Source organism: Orcinus orca, chromosome 2, assembly GCF_937001465.1.
Source record: "Orcinus orca chromosome 2, mOrcOrc1.1, whole genome shotgun sequence".
In the NCBI taxonomy this organism is placed as follows: domain Eukaryota; kingdom Metazoa; phylum Chordata; class Mammalia; order Artiodactyla; family Delphinidae; genus Orcinus; species Orcinus orca.
In genome coordinates, this window is record NC_064560.1 from 180,144,164 (window position 1) to 180,168,775 (window position 24,612).

At 37.1% G+C, this 24,612-nt stretch overlaps 1 protein-coding gene across 2 annotated transcripts in view; it reads right to left on the reverse strand.

Moving 5' to 3' along the window:
• SEL1L (SEL1L adaptor subunit of ERAD E3 ubiquitin ligase) overlaps nucleotides 1-24,612 on the reverse strand; it is a 56,717-nt gene that overhangs the window by 5,418 nt on the left and 26,687 nt on the right. For both annotated transcript variants that reach the window (XM_033417629.2, XM_004262304.4), the window contains 14 exons: nucleotides 22,947-23,000; nucleotides 22,797-22,856; nucleotides 20,461-20,542; nucleotides 19,944-20,098; nucleotides 16,470-16,526; nucleotides 14,078-14,146; nucleotides 11,303-11,380; nucleotides 10,188-10,250; nucleotides 8,789-8,876; nucleotides 8,317-8,465; nucleotides 7,281-7,446; nucleotides 6,678-6,752; nucleotides 5,416-5,588; nucleotides 1,644-1,772 (listed from right to left, as the gene is read on the reverse strand). In XM_033417629.2, coding sequence (XP_033273520.1) covers nucleotides 1,644-1,772; nucleotides 5,416-5,588; nucleotides 6,678-6,752; nucleotides 7,281-7,446; nucleotides 8,317-8,465; nucleotides 8,789-8,876; nucleotides 10,188-10,250; nucleotides 11,303-11,380; nucleotides 14,078-14,146; nucleotides 16,470-16,526; nucleotides 19,944-20,098; nucleotides 20,461-20,542; nucleotides 22,797-22,856; nucleotides 22,947-23,000 — 1,398 coding nt within the window. The remainder of the gene's footprint in view (nucleotides 1-1,643; nucleotides 1,773-5,415; nucleotides 5,589-6,677; nucleotides 6,753-7,280; nucleotides 7,447-8,316; nucleotides 8,466-8,788; nucleotides 8,877-10,187; nucleotides 10,251-11,302; nucleotides 11,381-14,077; nucleotides 14,147-16,469; nucleotides 16,527-19,943; nucleotides 20,099-20,460; nucleotides 20,543-22,796; nucleotides 22,857-22,946; nucleotides 23,001-24,612) is intronic.

Here is a 24,612-nt window from a genome sequence, read left to right on the forward strand (position 1 = left end):
TTTAGTTAGGATTTAACTAAATATTTAACAACTGAAATTGAACTTAAAAGTTATTTTCTTCATCTATGATATTTTAATTGTTTTAATGTCACTTAAGTTATTCCTGGTATTTTCTGACTGATGCTTACCCACAAAGAAAGTAAATATGGGGCATAATCCTTTATGTTTAAATAAAATTACATTTAAAAGGTCCCCATAATATAATATTTGTAGGTACAGGTGCTAAAATTTTTCTGGAAAAAAAATTATAACAAACTATTAACTGTGTTCCCTGGGGTGGGACCCGCAATAGGAGACTTTGTTTTTCTGTATTTTTTGACTTTCTCACCATCAATACTTATTACTCCTTTTTTTTTTTTTTTAAGTTGGAATATCTAGGTGGTAGGATTACCGGGCATTTTATTGTCTTCTTGAAACTTCTGTATAAAACACAACAACTTAACATGGTGTATTACATGACCAAATCCTAGACTGTAATCAGTAGTTTATTAGTGATAAAAACTGTGAGAGACAAGAGTCTGAAATAGTCCTGAGAAAGAAAGAGCAGGCGGCCACACTGTTAGCTTTTCAGTTAAAGGAACAAGGATCCTTTGAGTTAACGGAGCGTACAGCATACCCTGGCTCACGCTATTGAACAATTATAAATTTGACACTACAAATGTATAAGCAATCAAGAGGACAGAGGCCAACATCTCCAGCCCTCTGGAGCCCTATACGTGGAGGACCTCAGTGCACGTGCTAGGGCTGCAAAAGGGAGGAGTTGTCGAATTTCTCTTTATAGATGCTGAAGCAGCATGGACTAAATTTACATCTGTGTAACAAAGAGGGAATGCCCCTTCCGGAATCTAGTGCTGAAATGGTGCATCAACTTGTTCTACAAGATATTAACAAAAGGTTGAAACATCATCCTTTTCTGGTCTGGCATGAATTAAAGTTAAATAGCCCTTCTTTCTGCATACATTTTAGGACTTTCAGAGTTAAATGCTGCACCAGTGAATCCATTAGGAGGAACGATAGGTACTGTAAACAAAACAGAAAACTGGAGAACCCAAGAGCACCAACATTGTGTTGGTAACTAGAGTTGGTAGTTTTGAAGAGAATGGGTAACCCACCCATCTCCTAGCAAAGTTCTATCATTAAGCATATTTAAATAATTCAAGGTATTTTTAGAAAATATAGTTTCAGTGGTATTTTTAACATGTTCCACTATCAGAAGAATCTGAAGTACAAGAGCCTGGACAGGTTCTCAGGTTCTACTTCTTTTCATGTCTTAAATTCTCTTTTTAAGGGGCTGGTCTGAGTCACTGCTAGGCAGTCATCTGATTTAATGTTTACTGGAATTAGTTAACTACTATTTCAAATTGCCATGGTTTAGTCTCAGTTTTCCCTAAACCAGGAAACATCTGCACCAATGAAAAATACTTTAGCACTGGGAACCACTGTCAAATGTTACCTGGGAACTGTTAAGTGCTTTGTGGCTATACTCATCCCTCACCTGATGAGGTCCCTTCATCTGGGAAGAAGGAAAGAGACCAGACACTTGCAGGTCCTTCCTCCCCTCCCCCAACTTTGCAAAAATGAAACTGTGGACTGAGAAGGTTACATCATTTGTATTCTAGTTAAAAGAGACATGGACCACTTACATTTGTTTCCCGTATGTACTGCAAGAAATAGACAATACCCAATTTGCAGAGTGCTAGGAAGACTGGTACTTGTGCATCTGGGCTGGCTTCCGCTGCCATGTCATAAAAACGTTTTGCAAGGTGAATATCCTATAATACGGGTAGTAAACCAAAGTTCATTTCTTGTTAAACTAAGTAAAAATAATTACTATTTATATATTAGGAAAGTTTATTTTACCTTTCAAGTTTCATTTTAAAATTTCCCTTACCTAAAGAAAAAAACCCAAGCTTTAATTAGGTAAAATTTGTTTAATTATCTAACTGCTTAATTTTGAAAAACTTAGTTGAAAAATTTAAAAGTTAACTTGTGTTCCCCTGATCTGACATCCCACTTGCTGTGCAGATACGGTGGACACAGCTATATACCTATGCATAACACTGTTAACCTGGAGACTTCCAGGGGTGACCTGTAAGTCTCAAGTTAATATTTTCCTACTTATAACCAGTCAGTGTAAGCAATTCCTGGTTTCAGTCTGCAACAGTGATCTTCAAACTGGGGTAGACATACTCAAAGTTTTCCAAGGGGTGCATGCATGGACAGCGATAAGGGACTTGCATTCTGTGTTTTCCTGTCTTAGATGTATTTCTATAAAGGGCAAAACAAGTCATTACTAATTTTGGCCCAGGTTGGAGTGCTCTGCATTTAGATAAGTGGTAGAATGGGATGGTGGGAGGTGCAAAATTCTCATTTAACAACCTCACTTCTCCCATCCCCTGACTACTGTCAAAGAATACCAAACTCATAGGTAAGAATTCCATGAGACATGGGAAAGAAAGGCTAAACATTAAGACTGACTTTTTCTACATATTTAAATATAAGCAGTTACTTTCAGCTGTTCTCCATACTTGTCCCTAAGGTGAATCCTTTTAGTTAAAAAGAAGAGCACCTTCAAATAAAAGTAACAGCATGGTCAGTGTCTTTGACTTTTTAAAAAATGTAACAAATTTTATTTGTAGTAATATTTCAGAAGACTGCCCTGCATCTCTCTCATCCTCGAGCACACACACATATTGATATCTACACTGTTATATTTAGGATATTAAGCCAAAGAGAGATTCATGAAAACGGAAAAGTATATTTTTCAAGATTCATGATAACGGAAAAGTATATTTTTCAAGATCATGCATCAAACTTTATGTGATCTGCAGCCTCTGTGTGGATGATTCAATAGGGTAATTAAATCTTATCTATCAATCAAATCCTGAATTATTTATTCCAATTATAACCAATCCTCATCTTGTTTAATACTTAATATTTTTCTATCTATACTGGATGCTGGACTGATTAGCTTTTAGAGTATGAGTATCTCTTTTATTTAAAAAAACAGAAAACATAAGAAAAGGTGATCATAATGTCTTATAAAAACGAATGAAATTATTCTGATTTTTATACATGATTAATTATTCTTAAAAGCTGAATCCCAGGGTTCCCTCCCCTAATGCTAATCAAAGGAATTCTATCCCTTTTATCATAGTCTTTATTCATAAGAATTTGTATAAGCTTTACATTACAAATTAAATTATGAGAAAAGCACACTGATTAATTTTCTTGTTTTCTTGTCTTACAGCCTATTATAAAAACAGACTGTTATATTACTTTAATTGTGATTGTCTTTAGCAAATTATTACTAAGCGTATAAAAACCATAACTTACGGGTAATCTTTACATTAGGCATCAAACCCATATTACTTTTATTTGAATTAACAAAGTCAGACTTTCTGATAGAAACTAAGTCTGATTTGGCTGACTGATCTGACAATGCAGGGAGGCTTCAACAACTATGTTACATGGCAGAGATTGTCCATGAACTGAACGCACTCAGCCTGCAGCTCCAGATTCTTGATAAAACTATATTCAAGTATCTTATATTAATATAAATGTAAAATATCAAAACTTACATATTGGAATTAAAATACTCAAGTGTAATAAAATAAAAAAGCACTTTGACAAAAAACAGTGCATTAACAAAATGAAATGAACAACCTTCTAGATTTAAAAGCACATAAGGTCACAAAGTGTCTCTAAGTGACTGAATGAGCAAGGAGTATCATTAGCTATTGATAAGCCTTGGGAAAGCCTTTTAGACATCACTCCCAGAAACTGAGAAAGTATGAGTCCAGTGATCAGGGAACACCTCCTTTTGCAAGTCTCTAGTTTCCAAATCTTTGCTTTCAACAGAACTGAACAGAGGCTTAACCAAGTTATCAAGTGACAGATCATTAGAAATAATTTTAATGACAGATCAGTCTGATTTTTGGCATATGTTATGGACTAAATGTTTGTGTATCCCCAAAATTCATATGTGAAACCCTACTCCTAATGTGATGGTATGAGGAAGTGAGGCCTTTGAGAGGTAATTAGGACTGGATGAGGTCATAAGGGTAGAGCGCTCATGAACGGAATTAGTGTCCTTATCAGAATCCCTAAAGAGCTTGCTGCTTCTCTCTCGCTCTTTCCTCTTGAGAGGACACAGAGAGAAGAGGGCCTTCACCAGACACCAAATCTGCTGGCACCTTGATCTTCAACTTCCCGGTCTCCAGAACTGTGAGAAATAAATGCCTGTCGTTCAAGCCACTGCGCTATAGTATTGTCACTGCAGCCCAAACTACCAAGACAGCATACAACTCTAAAGCAGTTTAAAGAATTAAGTGACCTTACTATAATAAAATTCTTCCCATTCCCATATACTTATTTATGTGAACAAGGTTCCAGTCATATATTTATAAAATGAAAACAAGAATTAATGGTAAACCTGTTCCATGATACTTAGGCTAATTTTTAAAAATGCTCTATTTATCTCATTAAAAGATACATTTTCAATAATTACCACAAAAAGTAAAATTTTATCAAATTTATAATATCATGAAGTTGATGAGAACAATAGTATATTAATAACTGACCAACTATGGCTAATAATATCTTGAGAATTTTTCTTAATACTTAAGAGCCTATAATCACAGGAAATAAAATTCAAATTTGAATTTATACACTTTTTTGTTTCAGATAAGCATGATCAGTGATCAGTACATTACACTGGTATACAATTCTGTGGGAATAATGGACTAAAATATAAATTCAGGGAGAAAAGGAAAAGATACTATTTTCATTTAACGAATTTGCTGTGTATTTTTAAAAAATTAATAATGGGGTTATCAAATTATTTTGGTACTTAAAGTAATTTAGTCATTTTATTTATAAAAATGTTAGTGTTTAAAATAGCTAGGACTTAGACCCTTTGAAACTTATGATGAGATATTTTAAATGTCAAATTAAAAATGTGCAAGAGGATACACAGTTTTTCAAAATTATTTTAAGGGTACACAGGCAAAAACTTAAGACCGTGGGTCTAAAGAATGTTAGACTTCATTAGGAAGGTAAAAGAATGAATATATTAAATTCATTTCAAAATAATCTAGAAATGATAGAATTTGGCTATTGATGGACAGTTTCTCAAACAGCAGTTATCAACAGAGGCAGCACTGCTTTTCCATTTTCATGAATCTATCTTTGGCTTAATAGCCTAAATATAACAGTGTAGATATCAATATGTGTGTGTGCTCGAGGATGAGAGAGATGCAGGGCAGTCTTCTGAAATATTACAAAACTGTCTCTTAAGTTAGCACCTAAAATCTGAGCACATTCTAAAGCAAACCTATTTCCTATAAAAATGAAGATGTTTCCCCCCAAATCACAATTACATTATCCATACATTTGTTTCAAAGTCACACTCACCTGTTTAATGCCTAGTCCTTTCTCATGCATATATCCCAGGTTAAACATAGCTTGTGCACTGTGCTGCTGCTCAGATGCTAGGCGATAATGAATAAACGCCGTCTCATAATCTACGTCAGTGCCAAATCCATAGAAATGGTAGTCTCCAAGCTTAATTCTAGCCACAGTATAGCCTGAAACAAAAGGTAAATGCAAAACCGCCAATAAATAAGGTGTGTTGAAAACAGACCAAACTCTTATTTCTCCTCCTGCTAACATGTTTATATAAAATAAATGTTAATTTGTAACACACGAACTTTGTAACAAATTCTTCAGCCAACATAGAAATTCGGTAAAAATTTAACTAGAAGGGTTGCTTTTCCGAAGAAGGCTTTTGTAATAGTCAGGGAGAGGTAAAACAAAGTGGGTGTAATCTCTATTTCACTAATAATACTCCTCAGATGATCAATCACTCTACTCTGTCATTTAACATTTTAAAATAATTCAACTGGGGACTTCCCTGGTGGCGCAGTGATTAGGAGTCCGCCTGCCGGTGCAGGGGACATGGGTTTGATCCCTGGTCCAGGAAGATCCCACATGCCGCAGAGCAACTAAGCCCGTGCGCCACAACTACTGAAGCCTGCATGCCTAGAGCCCACGAACCACAAGAGAAGCCACCCAATGAGAAGCCCGTGCACGGCAAAGATGAGAAGCCCCTGCTCACAGCAACTAGAGAAAGCCCACACGCAGTAACAAAGACCCAAGGCAGCCAAAAATAAATAAATAAAATAAATAAATTTATTTAAAAAATAATAAAATAAAATAATTCAACTGGACCATTGTTTAGGCTTGGAGAAAGGGACAGGCAGACGATGTTGATAGTAGTATGTGTGAGAAAGAACTATTCAAATAAAAAGGAGTGGGGAAAGGCTGAAATCTTAGGTTTTACACCTATAGTCTATTACACGTTCTATTCAGTTCTCATTTAGTACAACATACTAGCCTCCAACTAAAAACCAAAGAGTAAAGCATAGTATGATATAAATGTCCAGTACGATAGAAACCTTGCAGTTCAACTTAGAAACCCTGGGACTGGAACTTCCATTTTAAGAATGAATACCAATCATGAAAGCAAACAAGTTAAGCTATAGTTAGTATCTCTGCTTAATTTTAAAGTGGTGAATGACATGATTTAATCTTTATGTGAGATTAAAAACAAACAAAAAACAATAAAGAAAGGTCCCTGGGTAAAATTCTTATCCTAGAATTAACCAACCACTCACCTTGTGAGGCGGCCCGGTTCCAGTGTAGCAAAGCTCTGGGATAAGTTTCATTCTCACCTACGATGGTTGCTTCTCCTACAAGGAAAGTTGAAATACAAATCAGGTGTTTAAGGAAAGGCCCTAGACTTTTAGGCTTTATCTGCAAACCAGGGTGGATACATGGAGCATAATTTAAATAAGTACTGGGATATAACAAATATTAAATGAAAAAACTATTGAAATTAAACAAGTATGGGAATAAAATACTGAGTTCAAAGGAATCATTGCATTCAGGGCAACACTACTTCCTGAGACATATTTTCACCACAGAACTAATAACGAGATTACTGAAACACTAGAGATCTACATACCACTGGAAAAGCAATGTTTCTGCATCTGCTGTAGTTTGAAAAATGTATTTACTGAAAGCAGTTAATTTTATGATGGACGTCAAATCCATTTCTATTGTCAACTGTATAAAACTAACTTTGATGGCTTAGAGATCTGAGGTAAAATAACTTGAGCATGTGTGCTGTTATGTTCTAGTTATAATAATAGAGAAGTATCTTTGTGGCTTTCCTTTTTAAACAGGTTAACCCAAGGCAGGACTAAAATGAACCTTACTCTGATCGAGAATGAAGGCTGCATTGCTTTGTGCCACTTCATAGCCTTGCTCCGCCAGCAGGAGGTACTGGATCACTGCGGCATTGTAGTCACCATCTTTATAGCTGTTATAGGCAGTCATGAGCCTCTCAGACCACCGGCCCCGTTCACATACATTCTTAAACAACTAAAAAAACAGGAAAAAATAATCAATACAAAATTAAGAAAGATATGTTGGAAAATCATTTTTGCACTTTGGCTATAAGCAATTGTTAAGCTTGCTCTCTCAATCAATCTCTGGCAGTTTTACTAAGTATATATATAAAAGTCTGGGATATTTATTTGAAGCTTTCACCTAGTCTTTAGAACAGGTTTATAAAAATAACAGCAAACAATTACATACCATTTACTCTGGCCAGGCACTATCCTAGTGATTTATGTATAGTATGTATATTGACTCACTTACTCCTCCCATGAGGGACCACTCTCTTATGAGGTAAGTCCTAGTAACAAACAGCTTCATTTTACAAGCGAGGAAACTGAAGCATAGAGTGGTTTAGAAACTTTGCTAAGCGTTTCACAATGTCCTTCTAAAGTGCCAATTACGAGAAAGCTAACAACGTTCACTTAACATACACTTTTTGATGCTGACCATGTCTCAGATACTGTCTTAGGTGTTAGAGAGACTGTAGACAATAATATCTGCCCTTATAAATGCTGATTCCAGGAGGGAGAGACAAATGGAATAAGTGTGATTCTAACACACAGACCCTCAGAGCCTTCTTTCAGTATACCAGTGCTAGTTGGCTAAGTCTGTTTCTACTCTAGAAGAAATCATGCAAAGAAAACCAGAATTAAAACAGTAGGATTGGGGGTGGGGCAGGAGGGAGGTCCAAGAGGAAGGGGATATATGTATACATATAGCTGATTCACTGTTATACAGCGGAAACTAACACAACATTGTAAAGCGATTATACTCCAATAAAAAAATAAAACAGCAGACTTTCCTACGGGGCAAATTAATTTCCTACATACAGGTTGGTAGAAAAGCCCTTACCTCCACTGCAGTGTGACATGATCGCATTACACCTGTGCCGCTGGCATGCATCTGAGCTAGGTTATAGAAAGCCAAGATATGGCCTCCCTGAGAAGCTAAATTAAAATACTTCAAGGCCTGTTTATAATCCCTCTTGACTCCAATGCCATCTGTAAGGAAAATTACACGAGAGGTTAGGAATAGTCTTAAATAAGATTTAGCTGAAGCGTCAGAGAAGCCTTACATAGGAATAAAACTAAATGAAATTCAGAATTCTTACTCTGGAAAGATGTGAATCTTATTAATATAGATTTGTACATCAATACAGATTAATATACTCTACAATGAAACACAAGATGCACACATCATTGTATTGGGAGAACATTAATCAGCTAGAAATTCGATAGCTCTCACTTCCATATCATAGTGGCATCTAGAGGAAAATAGGTAATTTAGATTTGGTGTGTCCATCATTAATTTCAACGTTACTTACTATAGTACATGGAGCCAAGCTGTAGCTGCCCATCCACCCAGCCTTGTTCAGCAGCTTTCTGGAAATACTTCAGTGCCAGATCATAATTCTGTAGAAAAAGAGGTCATATGATCACATGGTAAGAAAGTTCAAATGGCTGATATACTCAGAAGTCAGGAGATTCATTCATAAAAAGAATTAACAAGGCATACAGAAAATATTCTTAAAATCATTAAAAGGATGACCTTCTAATTTTTTATAATACAAAGACGGTAATATTTTTTAAGTCATGAGGGATTAACATTTAGGACTGTTAAAAAAAGCAAATATACTCTTTTGTGAAACAATTTGCATGTCTGCTCTCAGAAAGCATAAACAACACTAGTAGAACAGCCGGCCAGAAATTAAGAAACAGTCATCGTATCTTTTCGATTAACCAACTAACCCTTTTAAACCTCAATATTTCTAATATTAAATAAGAAAAATTCTCTCCTTATTTGTTCTTTCCTGGGTAGCTTATCAAACATTATATGATTATTATATTTCAAATATCAGACATATCCCCATAGAAAAATTAAAACAAAGGTCACTACTGGATTTCAGTACCCTAAAATGACTAGAAGGAATAAAAATGAGACCACATTACTGTCTTTTGTGCTAGGAAATACATACAGATTAGAATTCTATACCTAGCTCTTAGTTTCGGGCCCAAATTAAAAGAACGTATTGCTTGGAGAGACCACACAGAGATGAGGATCCAGAAGCATCCAACGTGAGCAAGTAGCACAGAAGAATGAAGAGCAATGGCCCAGGAAAACCAAGACAGCCCCCGGGAACAAAGAGTTCAAGTAAGGTAGAACCAAAAAACGTCCTGTGGGGCTGACACTGAGGAGGTTACTGGTGAGCTATGTAGAGCAGTTACATGAGGTAAAAGCCTGACTGTTGAGAGCTGAAGAGTGAATGGTAGCAGCTCACACAGTTCATTCTCTGGGGAAACGTGGCTTTGCAGGAAAGGGCTGGAGAGAAGAGAGGTGGTAGCTAGAAGGGCAAGGGGTAGAACAGAAAGCTTTTCTCCCTCTACATGGGAGGACTTAAGAATTTTCTTAGGCTTGGGTGAAGAAATAGCAGGGAGATATTTAAGTCTGGGAGAGATGGCAGAGTAGGTGGGGTAGAGAGCATAGATGGAACAATGAGAAACAGCTTCATACCTTAAGGAGAAGGTGCCAGAGACACAGCTATTCTAAGAAGGCAGCTGCTATGGTGGGATGGGGTAAGGGGTGGTAGGGAACCAAACTCAGAGTTTCAGCTTTGCTTATAATGAAACGGCCTCACCTGGGTTGACTGGGAGCTAGTTAAGGAATACTTCCCTATCTCACCAGCTGACGGCTCATTAAAGTCAGACGTCAGATTGAAGACTTACAACTTGAACTCCTCTCCCGTAGAGGTAAGCCATTCCAAGCCCACTCTGTCCAACTGGGTTGCCCTGCCAATCAGAGACAAAGTGAAAGATTCATTACAAAATAGGCAAGAATAAATGACTGCAAAAGAAATAATTTACAAGCATATTCAAAACATGTTTTAGTACTTTTCAATTTAAAACTAAATTTTCTCCTTCCCATCAGACTAAACATGATACTGAGTTTTAGAGATTTGACTTTCAGTAATTGCTGAAAAAGAGTAAATAGTAAATTCACTTACAATTAACTTTTGGTGACTTACCTTATGACTATCTGTTTCATGAATTTATGATATAAAACATGACATGTATTTAATCTTTTCAAAATTAAAAGTAGGTCATTGTTTTTCTTTTTGGTAGTTTTTCACTGGTAACTTCCCACCCCAATAAAGAAGATGCTGCCATGGGGCAGAATCAACGAATTAATATTGGGATCAGGTGGCAAGGATATGCTTAAGACTGTTGGAATGTTGTGGAGCAAAGACAATCATTGTTTTGAGACCGAAAAGAGAAAAATCTAGTATTCACCTAAACTCAGAAGGACAGAGCCATCTTTAAAAAAAGTGTCACAGTGCCCCTTTGGGAAACACTCCACTGACATTTGGGACTACAGTAACATGTACTAGTTGACAAAGAGGTCAGTGTACACACTGGAGCCAGAGGATCTTAAATAGTCATAGGCAGCTTTCTCTGGGCCAAAGAAAGCCTAACTTATGTATCATGGTTATCAAAACTACCCAGTCATGTAAGCTTTAAACCTCAAGTTGCAACACAAATAGGATAAATTATATAACACCCAATTCCATTACTAAAATCATTATTTCCCTGATCAGGAAACTTCTCAATGAAATTGAAACAGAGAATTAATATTCAATAATCCAGTCCCTAAAAAAAATACATACTGCTTTTCACCGAGTAGGTTTTTTCTAGCCAATTCATCCATATGAATCATACTTACATAAGCACTTCCAATAATTCATGAAGTCGATTATGACTAACCCCCTTAACACAATAAACTTTCTTATGAAAATAATAGTAATATGGTACACATTTCAATATACTGAGTCATGAAGTCTTACCATGTCAGCAGCTTTTTTAAAGTAGTGAAGAGCTGTCTCATTACTCTGAGGTACAATATCACTTCCCTCTGAATACATCTGAAAAACAGACCCCAATTTCAGTATGAGCTGTAACCTTCTCTCCAATTACATTCTTCTCCTATCTCAGCTCATTCTGGGTTTTGTTAGATTTCATGGAATCTTTCAAAAAAGTTTAAAATTCCCCACAAGATATTTTAGAATTAAAAGCAAAACCTTAAAAGTAGACATTTTTTATATATTCTATGTCATGTCAAATTAATGACTTATCTATAAACATGAATATATAAAATCAGTTCACTGATCAAACTCAAAAGAAGAAATCTTTTTTATTAACTACAGTTATTTTATTTTATTTTTGAAACATCTTTATTGGAGTATAATTGCACTACAATGTTGTGTTAGTTTCTGCTGTATGACAAAGTGAATCAGCTATATGTATACATATATCCCCATATTCCTCCCTCTTGCGTCTCCCTCGCTCCCACCCTCCCTATCCCACCCCTGTAGGTGGTCACAAAGTACTGAGCTAATCCCTGTGCTATGCAGCTGCTTCCCACTAGCTATTTTACATCTGGTAGTGTATATATGTCCATGCCACTCTCTCACTTCGTCCCAGCTTACCCTTCCCCCTCCCCATGTCCTCAAGTCCATTCTCTACGTCTGCATCTTTATTCCTGTCCTGCCCCTAGGTTCATCAGAACCATTTTTGTTTTCTTAGATTCCATATACATGTGTTAGCATACGGTATTTGTTTTTCTCTTTCTGACTCACTTCACTCTGTATGACAGACTCTAGGTCCATCCACCTCGCTACAAATAACTCAATTTCATTTCTTTTTATGGCTGAGTAATATTCCATTGCATATATGTGCTACATCTTCTTTATCCATTCATCTGTCGACGGACACTTAGGTTGCTTCCACGTCCTGGCTATTGTAAACAGCACTGCAATGAACATTGTGGTACATGTCTCTTTTTGAATTATGGTTTTCTCAGGGTATATGCCCAGTAATGGGATTGCTGGCTCATATGGTAGTTCTATTTTTAATTTTTTAAGGAACCTCCATACTGTTCTTCATAGTGGCTGTATCAATTTACATTCCCACCAACAGTTCAAAAGAGTTCCCTTTACTCCATACCCTCTCCAGCATTTATTGTTTGTAGATTTTTTGATGATGGCCATTCTGACTGGTGTGAGGTGATACCTCATTGTAGTTCTGATTTGCATTTCTCTAACGATTAGTGATGTTGAGCATCCTTTCATGTGTCAAAAGAAGAAATCTTAAACCCTGAGACAAATCTTTCTTCTCACTCTGTCCCAGCGCAAATGGTTGAACAATTGCTTGGGATAAGCGATTAAACGAGGAAAAGAAGAGCCGATAGCAATGTCCACCTTCCTTTCTCCTCTACCACTGCTTTCCCCATGATAAGATGCAGGGTATGTCTTAAATTCAGGAAAGGAAATAACTAAAAGGTTATCTTAAAAGGTTTCAAGCACTGAATGTCTATATAGTACCAGGTACGGGAACTGACAAAAGGGCCAGGAGAAAGGAAAACTGAATGACCAGTAGTACTGTTTTTATCAATGTAAGTATTAAGGAAATAAGCAAAGAAAATCTTTTTTTGAGATAAGGAAAATTAGTAAATCAGAGCAAGAATCGAGAGGGCTGAAATGAAAAGTTGTTAAATGCTAACAAAAATAGATAGGCAGTGACTTCCCTGGTGGCACAGTGGTTAAGAATCCACCTGCCAATGAAGGGGACACGGGTTCGAGCCCTGGTCTGGGAAGATCCCACATGTCGCAGAGCAACTAAGCCCGTGAGCCATAACTACTGAGCCCACGTGCCACAACTACTGAAGCCCACGTGCCTAGAGCCCATGCTCCACAACAAGAGAAGCCACCGCAATGAGAAGCCCGTGCACCGCAAGGAAGAGTAGCCCCCGCTCGCCACAACTAGAGAAAGCCCACGCACAGCAACAAAGACCCAACACAGCCATAAATAAATAAATGAAAAAAAAAAAAGATAGGCAATACCAATTTCTATGCTGTAACAGGAAGTCTAAATGTAAAGTTCTCAGGTCCCAAATTCCTAGCTGTGGCAAATACTGGTTAGATCTTCTCTTTGTAAAAGCTTTTGAGATATAGTCTATCTGAGCCTCCTAACCTTAGGACTTGGCTATAGATGAAAATATCCATTGGTTTATAATGTGTTAATTTTCAAAATAATGAAAAAAGGAAGTTTTGAGGTTATGCCATGACATATGGAATCTATTCATTAAGTATCTAGACTTAAAGGTTCCCTTGCTTGAGAAAAGAACTGCATTGAGACGTTGGGTGATGGCTATCATATTTAAGACAATTAAAAGGTTTGCAGACACATTTCAACACACTCTAAATGTCTCTTATTCAGCATGAAAGTAAACAGGTAATTATGACAGACTTAGCAAAAAACTGCACAGCATAAAGAATAAATTCCTTATTACTGTGTATAATACACAGAAAGTAGGGGTGCAGACAGTGACAGCTAACTTCGATGGAGAATTAACATACTGACAAGCAAATGCTATGTTACCTTTAAGTTACTTAAGAAAATGCCTCAGAATAGCACTTATCTTAAGACAAGATATCATACGCTTGTATTGGAAATTTTATTTCCAGCTTATATTTGGTAAATTGTAGACGATGAATACAATACGTGCTTACTATGTGAACACCTCTTGCTATTACAGAAAATGTTCACAGGATGTACAGTACCTTTCCCAAGAAGGCCATGGCATGAGAATTGCCAGCATTAGCTGCTAAATTGAAGTAGTCAAATGCTCTCTGTGAGAAAGGAATTTATGAAAATTATTAGTTGTTAATAGAACCTGCCCTTGGCTTTTAACCAAAATAATTACCACACGAACATTTTAAAAAATCTTGTTATACTGCAGTATATCTCAGTTTAAGTAAATGACAACACAACGTCTCCTGGATGTCTGAGGTACCCACCCCACTTCCCTCTCATATCCAATCCATCACTAAGTCCTATTTCTTTCACCACCAAATACTGATACATCTTGAATCCATCTACCATCCTCCATTCCCATAATTCTAGTGTAAGCTGCATTATCTCTCAGCAGAACTTCTGGAATGCTCCCCTCCCTGATCTTTCTGCTTTTATTCTTGGGGTCATCCAAAGCGACTGTTCTTAAATCTCAACATGCTGGTCCTTCCAGCCCCTTGAAGTGCTGCAGGGAATACACTGACGTGACCAGACACTGTTTATCTCAGTACTGTTTCACCTTGTTCCCTGCACTCTGGGTACACCAGCCATGTTCCTTCCTGCCTCAGGACCTATACACATGCTGTTCTTTTTGGCCTGGAATGATCATATTACCTCCAAGGTTCAACTTAAATGTCATCCACATCTCTTCAGAGACAAGTGCCACCTCCCCCTCATTAACCTATCATTGGGCTCATTAATTCTCCTTTGTAACAATAACCACAATTTATTACATATTTGTTGGTGTGATCATTTAAAAATTACCTAATGCTTCTATTAAACTTGAAGCTCTGTAAAGGTAAGGACCAAGGGTAAGGTCCAGCATTGTATCCTGAATGCCTTGCAGTGAATGGGACCGGTGGTACTCAAATATTAGTTGAATTCATGCAATTATATATTGGGAATTCCTTTTCTTCTGTGAAAATTTATCACTGTGTAATTGTTTCACAGGTAGGCAGCATACACCACCAAGAATATCCCAAAACTTGTTGTGTAATGGTATGTAGCAAATTCTTAACCAGAATTCTGTTCTCTCACCTGACACTTTTTTACTAACCAGTTCATCTGATGCTTCACTGGCCGAATGACATGTAATTTTAATGACCTAAAGACACTTAAAGTTGTCAAAATGCTGTTTGAATAATAGTTTTAAAAAGCATCAATATTTGGTATAGTTTTAGCGATAAATGTATTTTGTTACAAACTAATTCTTAAAGTTGATATAATATAGTGCTTGAAATAACCTTAATTAGAATACTTAACTGGTGTGGTAGAAAAAGAGTTTCATTAGTTTGAAGAACATTTATTGAGAACTTAATATTATACATGCTAGGCACTGCCAGGTGCTGGGAATGAAGTGGCAAACAAGGCAGACATAGTTCATGCTGTTTTGGACCTTATATTCTAGCAGGGGAAACAATTACATAATTAACTAATTTATAATGGACAAAGGCCACAGGGAATACAGATTTTCAGAAGTCATAACTGTGGTCCATGACCTATTCTTGAAGTGGGGTTGTGGTCAGTGGAGACATTCAGGGGAAGAGATCCTGGAATTGAGTTCTGGAGAATGACTAGGATTGTTATGTGAATAAAGGAGGTGGGATAATAATATTCACTCTAGTCAGAGGGACTGGCCTTCCAGAAGTCCGGAGACAGGGAGGTTCTTAATATTTTCAAAGACCTGAGAAAAGGTCCGTGTGCCTGTGACTCAGAAAGCAAGGGGCTGGTGAGGTAAATAGAGACTGGTACAAGGCCTTGGAGGTCATGTTAAAGGTTTTGGTTTCCAAGCTACTAGAAATCACAGACCACTCAAGAGAGTTTTAAGCAATGGAACTGCACGATCAGATGCACAGTTTACAAAGACAGGCTATTGCTTAGGAAATGCAGGCGGGTAATTATTCACACAAGTGATACGTATATTGATGGCAACAAGGGAAGAGACGAGCGATACACAGGACAAAAAGCAGACCGAAGTTGGTGAGTGGATATGGATCTGACCGCTATAGTTGTACACTCCTAATTTCTCACAAACTCAACACTGAATTTTCCTCAGTTCTAGGAAATATTTTCCAATAGGAGTTTTCTAAGACATACTTCTATCACAATACCTATAGAAAACCAAGACATTGTTGATGCATTTTCGGCCGTATTGAGAACTAGGTTTTGGAATTAATAAAACCTTTCCCATCACTACGAGGTATGATCACATTTTTGTTCCTCAGTTTCCTCAGGGGTTAGATCTTGAAAGCTCATTTGTGATGTTACCAACATCCATTAATCACAAAGCTTGATATTGTCACTGACTTAGCAAGAAATATATCTGGAGCATCATTTCTTGCTACAATATGAAATGTAAAGCCCTAAGAACAGGAAGGTTACCTGATGGTTTTGTTCTACTCCACGGCCTCCGTGCAGATGCAGCTGTCCCAGACCAACCTGAAAATGAAAAAGGAGGCAAGAGTAAATGGCAGCACCTGCCTCTGGCATGTAATGAAATTAGACCAACAAGAAACCATTTGGTCACAAAAAAAGGTTTCTGTTCACAACACAGAAAATTAAACATTTAGTCTTAATTCCCTAAGATATTACTCTAACTTACATTTTTTGTTTGTTTTAAAGACTCTCTTGATGTGGACAATTTTTTTTTTTTTTTTTCCGGTACGCGGGCCTCTCACTGTTGTGGCCTCTCCCGTTGCGGAGCACAGGCTCCAGACGAGCAGGCTCAGCGGCTATGGCTAACGGGCCCAGCCTCTCCGCGGCATGTGGGATCTTCCCGGACCGGGGCATGAACCCGTGTCCCCTGCATCGGCAAGCGGACTCTCAACCACTGCGCCACCAGGGAAGCCCGATGTGGACAATTTTTTAAGTCTTTATTGAATTTGTTACAACATTGCTTCTGTTTTATGTTTTGGTTTTTTGGCTGAGATGCATGTGGGATCTTAGCTCCCCAACCAGGGACTGAACCCACACCCCTTGCACTGGAAGGCGAAGTCTTAACCACTGGACCGCCAGGGAAGTTCATATCCTACATTTAAAAAAAAACTAAAAATGTCCGCTTTTAGTTGCAAAGTATCCTGATATAGAGGTGAAATAAAGGCATTTCCACACAAACTAAAGAAAAGTTCAAATCTTTTGAACTCAAGAGTATTCTTTAAGAGGGAAAATTATCCTGGGAAACTTGGAGATGCAGTAAGAAATAAAGAACAAGAGAATTGTAAATTTGTGAGTAAATCTAAATTGGATGGACTATATAAAATAATAGTATCTTGTGGGGTTCAAAAACATATAGGATTAAAACACAGACAAACTCAAACCAAAATAGGGTAAGAAAGGAGAGAAAAAGGAACTTGGAAAAGCAAAATAAAAGTGAGATAGAAAATTGAAACTCAAATATATCACTAATTACTCTACTTAAAAGACTGAATGGATGAAGAAAAATGAACAAAACTAGTCATATGATGCTTGCAAGAGACATACCTTAAACATTAGAAGGTTGAAAGTACAAGATAGAAAAGATATTCTGGGTAAATACTAACCAAAAAAAAGTAGTGTAGCTATGCCAGTTATCAGGCAAAATACAACTAAAGTAAAAAATATTTCTGGAGATAAAAGAGGTCATTTCATGATACAAAAGTTAGCTCAACAGAAAGATAACAATATTAAGTTACGCATCCACATGGCTTAAAATCTATAAATCAAAACTGATGAAACTAAAAGGAGAAAGAGACAAATCCACAATCAGAGTGGAAAATTTCAGCAATATTGTCTCAGCATTTGACAGAAAAAGCAGCCAAATTCAGTAGGGATTCAAAAGATTTGAACAGTAGGATTAAGAAACACGACAATTGACACATATCAAACACTACACCCAACGACTGTAGAAATTCACATTGTCTTTAGCCCACAGAATATTTGCCCAAACTGACCAAGATGGGGCATCAAGCAAGTTTCAAGAACTCTAACAACTGAAGTCATACAGAGCATATACTGACTACAGTAGATTAAGCCAGATATCAACAACAAAAAAGGTAAGCAGAAAATTCCCATGTACAGTTGTCCCTTGGCATCCATGGGGGACTGGTTCCAGGAACCCCACAGATACCAAAATCTGCAGATGCCAAGTCCCTTATATAAAACGGCATAGTATGTGCACGTAACCCATGTACAACCTCCCGTACACTTTAAATCATTTCTAGATTACTTATAATACTTAATGTACATGCTATGTAAATAGTTGTCAATACAATGTAAATACTACGTAAATAGCTGCCAGTGTGTGACAAAGTTTGCTTTTTGGAACTTTCTGAAAAAAAAAATTGTTTTCAAATTTTTTGATCCACAGTTAGTTGAATCTTTGGATGCAGAACCTGCTGTTACAAAGGGCTGACTGTATGTGGAAACTAAGCAATTCATTTCTAAATTACACCCGGGTCAAAAGAAATCACGATGAAAATTAGAGCTAAATATAATGAAAATATGATAGTGGGAGAATGTATTATACTAGCTATCAAGTTCTATAAAGCTACGAAAATTTGAGACAGTATTTGCACAAGACATGTACAAGAAAATGCAGAGCATTATTTGTAACAGCCCAAATCTGGGAAGAATAAAATGGATAAATTGTGGTAGTTTCATACAATGAAATACTATATAGCAATGCAAATGAATGAATTACAGCTATGTGAAAACACATGGATTGATTTCACAAAAACATAATGCTGAGTAAAAGAAGTTGATACCAAAAAAATGCTGTATGATTTATTTTTACGTAAGACTCCTTCAAAAACAGGCCAAACCAATCTATGGTGTTAGACGCAAGCTCAGTGGTTACCTACAGGCAAGAGGAAAGAGTTAGGGAAGAAGAGTTCCAAAGAGGGGCTTCTAGGGTCCTAGTTACACCACACAAGAGGCTCCCTTGCTGATAATTCATTGAGCTGTACTTCAGTTTTGTGTACTTTTCTGTATTCATGTCATAACTCAGTAAGTAAAAAAAAAGAAAATGATATACTATACCACACACTTTTTTCTTTAACTTGAGATTTTCACTTAATACACTGAAATCAGCTTTCTACATTAAGTAGTATTCTACATAATTTTTAATGACTGCATAGAATTCCATTATATTGGAGTGTCATATTTGAGCCAATTCCCTATTGTTAAGCATTTAGAGTGTTTTGAATTTTAATTGGTGTCATATAAAAGAAAGATGTATAATCAGAAGAGACAACTTTATTTTAATTTCCATGAGCTAAGATACGGCTAAAGTTTTTTTCTTTTTTAAAAAAATATTCCCTTCTATTAGTCTGAAAATTAACTGTTCTTAAAATGGACAGTGAAGTTCTCCTTTTTATTTTAATATCATCAAAACAACCAATGAAACAGCATATTATACATGATACTTTGATGTACTGAATACATCATACAGTTTACATTAAACAAGCCTACTTCTGTCCTTGACCTTGAGAAAATTATAGTCTAAGATAAGGAAAGGAAACAGGGATAGCTCTGAAGAGCATCTGAAATTCCAAATGTGCCAGAGACTTTTTGTTTGGGGGGGTGACAGTTTCCATCCTGGGTGACCCCCGGAAGAGCCTTCATCACCACCGCAACGCCGCTCCATTTAAGCAGCAGTTTCCAAATGGGGTGCACAGCGGAGTCTCCCCGGCCAGCTTTCACGGAACCATCAATATGCCTGGGCCACATCCCAGGTGAGTCCAAAGGGAAGGTCGTGAGAGTGTGGTAATCATGTAGCTAATAATAGCTCCGTGAAAATGTTATAGATATAAGTGCTTGCCCCCAGAGGCTGTCACATACAAGGCAGTAAGATCTCGCGGGAGATGTTTAAACACATACCTGTGCTTGCACATCACCTTTTTCAGCTAAGAACTGGTAATACTGAATCAAATCTTCTTCAAGCATTCCACTGTTCATTCCTGGATTTTCCACCTCGTCAGGCAGCCGTATTCTCTGTACTACTGAGCCTCCCGTCAGTGAGATATCACTAGCAACTGAAATGTGGACAAAGTAATGATGGGTATGAAAGTCAGAGGGACCGTCCCACAGGGGGAAGTACAATTCCAGCTGCCAAATGCTGACAGACACTATGTTAAAGGAAATTGTTTCCACAGTGGTCTATAGAGTACAAAATAGTAATCTAAATTCAGGGGTTTTTTTCCCCACATAATATTAAGAAGTGGAACCCAAAGCAAATTTTTGAAAAGTACTTCTTAATCAACTAGTGTAAAGATGATTCTACTTGAGAGAAACAGTCACAGTATTTCAAGTAGTACAATGAAAATAGATGTATTTAAAATTAATTGTTTGGATTCTTTTTTGGTTTTGGTAAGGTGAAAGGCAAAAAGGTATATACCATGATTAGCAACAAGACGATAATGAGTCAGTGCAGATTCACAGCTCTGGAGGACCCCAATGCCAGCCCAGTATCGGTAACCCTGTAATACAACTTCAGGTGAGAAGAAGGCAGTTTCACATGCTTCAGTGGCATTCTTGTGGGAACAAATAAAGCTAACTATAGGCAGAATGTAATTTTGCTGTCCTTTGATCCAAGTACTTGGCTACATCATTTATCCTGAGTTTTACATTGAGGTAACTTATTCAGCAACTTCAACAACCAGGCTAAGAACTAGGAAATAAATAATAAAGTTCCGAGAGCAATCAAAATAGATGCCATCAACTTTATGTAATGCAGTGTGCCCATTTACCTATAAGAGGAAATTGCTTGGGCTCTTAGAATAGATTTCAATTTTACTTCAGATACAATTTTAACAAAAACAGGTTAATCTTCCAAAGTAGCTCTTAAAGAAGGAACAAATTAGCAAAATAGGGAAGACAAGAGACTACTAGAACAGGCACAGTAATACCAGCAATAAATGACTTCAGAATAAGGGGGAAGATAGCTAATTATAAAGAGCATAAGACAGAGCTCTCTGGAGCCATTTAGCACAGACTCAAATAGCTTTACCAATTTTAACAATCCTTAGGGAATGACTGTATAATAACATGTATTTTTTTTTTAACTTTTTTAAAAAAATAAATTTATTTATTTTTGGCTGCGTTGGGTCTTCATTGCTGCGCACAGGCTCTCTCTAGTTGCGGAGAGCGGGGGCTATTCTTTGTTGCAGCGCGTGGGCTTCTCATTGCGGTGGCTTCTCTTGTTGCGCAGGATGGGTTCTAGGTGCATGGGCTTCAGTAGTTGTGGCATGTGGGCTCTAGAGCGCAGGCTCAGTAGTTGTGGCGCAAGGGCTTAGTTGCTCCGCGGCATGTGGGATCTTCCCGGACCAGGGCTCGAACCCATTTTCCCTGCATTGGCAGGTGGATTCTTAACCACTGCACCACCAGGGAAGACCCATAACATGTATAATATTGATACTTAATGTTCTTGTTTTGTAGCCACCATTTAAGGAGACTGATAAGTAGTTTAAAAAGATTTGTGTCAAAAATATCTAATATTTCTTGAAAATTCATCTAAAAATAACTTTTCAATTACTGTTTGAGGAATAAACGTTCCTGGAGATTAAACAAACAAGTGAAAAAGACTTCAAAATTAGTAAGGAGTGTTTCAGAAACCTAGAGCAACACCCTTGTTTTTCACTTACTGAAACTCCTTCAGCAGTTTCCCTCTGTAACAGGACTAAGCCCAAGCTCCCTGGTGTGACGTACAGCTGTTTACATGAATCCTGTCTACCTGTCCTGTTGACAGACTACCTGGCATTCTATTTTCCAACGTTTTAGTTGCTCCTTTCTTCAGAAGTATCTCCTTCCAATGCCAGTATGGGTGAGGTGCCTTTTAGGTGATTCCCTGACATTCTCATGCTGTATTGTAACGACCTCCTTACTCACGTCTCCCTTTCTACATTAAAAGTTTGTTGTGCGATAGTATTATATCTTACTGATCTTTGGAATTCTAATGACAAGTATTCAGTAAATATTTTTGGAATACACATAGGGAAAATTATCCAGGATCTACCCAATTGGCCAGAAAACTAGATTTTCCTTCTTTGTTAAGTGTCATAATCCCATCAATGACCAGGCCTAAAGACCCCTCCAGATTTTGGACTGGTTTCTCTGCTTTCAGTCTCATTTCTGCTCAATCTATTCTTTACATTCCTGCACGAACTTACATATTCATTTGGAACAGTAATATGGGTCAGAGGTCATGTGGACTCACCCAAAGTCAATTTATAAAGTAGAAGGCAGATTAAACACCTCAGCAAAAAAAAAATGTGGTAGAAAGATTCTATATTTTAACACTAAGCCGTTTAAGTGATCAACACTATCAGGTAATACATAAGAGATACTCTGTAATGAACTTTATAGGACACTGGTTATTTGTATATTTAGTCCTTCATCTATTTAAATGTAAAATCTGTCATAACCCAATCTAAAAAATGATTCTGACAAACAATTCCAACTTATAGAAAACTGAAAAAGAACCATTTATCAGATTTCTATTTTAAGGGAAATCAGCCAAACTAATCATTTTAAAGACAAACTGTGGACTCTACCAATTTTCATCCACACGTAGATTCAACTGCTGTATCCATTAACAAGAAGCTGAAGGACATTCAATTGAATATTGGGTCTTAATGAATATAAGTAAATTTCAATCATGAAATCTAGAAAAGTTGCGGCCACTTGTAAACCAACTATTCAATGTTATTAGCCTTCAATTTAAATCTTACTTACCAAAACCATGTGGGCTATTAGGTTGCCCCCAAGAGCTCCGAAAGTATAATAAACAAGGGCCTGTGAAAGAACAAAAGATGCTTAACTCAACATAGTTACATATTTACCCAATTCAAATTATAATATACAATAAAGTTTTAATAATATTACCTTTGCCTGACTTGAATTAACACCAAGTCCAGAAGCATAGAGAAAGCCAAGAGCCTGAAACAAAATGATAAAAGGCAGACAGTTTTATGAACCATGAAAAGATGCAAGAATCTTTAAATGCTAAAAGATTTGAACAGTTGCAAATATGCACAGCTGTGGAATTAAAAAGCCTCAGAAATGCATTCAAGGTTTTACAAATTACACAATGAAATATAACTTTAAGCAACTAAAAAAGCTTAGCTTGAAGATTAAAGACAATTTAATAAAACATCAACTAGAAAACTGAAGCTGAACACATTTAAATATGACCTTTACTTGATTCTTGATGAACAGCTATTATGAAAACAAAATGTCTCCTATACCATTACATCAACATATTATCTATGTGAAGGGTGATACACAATGATAGTGGGTAAGAGATTACTAAATAAGCTATTGCAGGAATAAAAAGAGGCAGCAAGGGGCTAAGTTGAAGGGATCAAGGGAGAAAGGTCACTTTACAACACTAGAGCATACACAGTTTTCTTAAAAAATCCCAACCAACCAAACAATGTATTGGTAAGGTTCTACCCTCTGCCCTCTGAGGATTATCCCTGATGACATGAAAGCATAAGCTAAAGTTGTAAACGCAGGTGCTATTCTCATCAAAAGCCACGAGCTCTTCTACATTTCCCAGCCTCCCTTGAAGTTAGGTAGGGCCACTGCCTGGGATGTGACCAGAGGGGATGCAAGCCATTTTCAGACCTGGCCCTTAAAAACATCCCAGAGAATCCTCCAGTCCTCCCTTCTCCCTTCATGATGGCTTGGAAGCCCCATGTTCCAGATGGTATATAGCTACATGACGGAAGCAGCCCCTGACCCTGAGTCACCATATGAAGAGTAACTCAGGCAGGAGAGCTGCATGGGACCTGGCATAAACAAGAAATAACTCCTTGCTGTGTGAAGCCACTGTGATGTGGTGCTTTGCTTCATCAGCTAGAATTAATTATGGTGGAGAGAGTGCTTTGCAGTGTATAAAGCACTGTGGCATTGTAAGGTTCTATTATTAGAGGGAAAAGATGCCTTAAAAGTAAAACCATTCCTCAGAACAGAATGTGTCTGAAGATAAAGAATATATGTGTGAATTTTACATAACCTGATTTATGTAAAAAGGGAAAAAAAGCTTTGAAAACAAAGGGGAGCAATTAAGATATAACCTGTTTATAAACCAAAACCAAGACTACATAAGAGTTGCATACTGATCAGGTTATCAGTCCTGTGGAAAACAATGGTCCAAATGCCTTTACTGTTTATAGTCTGAAAACAGACTTCCTCTGTGACTAGAAATTCTGTGTTATCTTTAAGCAAATCCCACACCATCGATAAATCTTTATTATTGAAGGCATTTTTTTTTAAGCGGGCAGAACACCTTTGTAAGTAGGACACAAAACCCAGAAACCATAAAAGAAAAGATGAATAAATTCAACTAAAGTTGCTTATTTTACATGAAAAAACGTATAAACAAAATTAAAAGACAATATAAAGAATATAGATAAACAGCCAGATGCAGAGGTACAAGGGCGAGGTCCGTAAGAGTCCTGAGCGCAGGAGCTTCTGTCCCCATGGAGTTGGAGTGTACCACCTCCTGCCACATGGATGTATTCACCAACCTGGAGGCTCTCCAAAC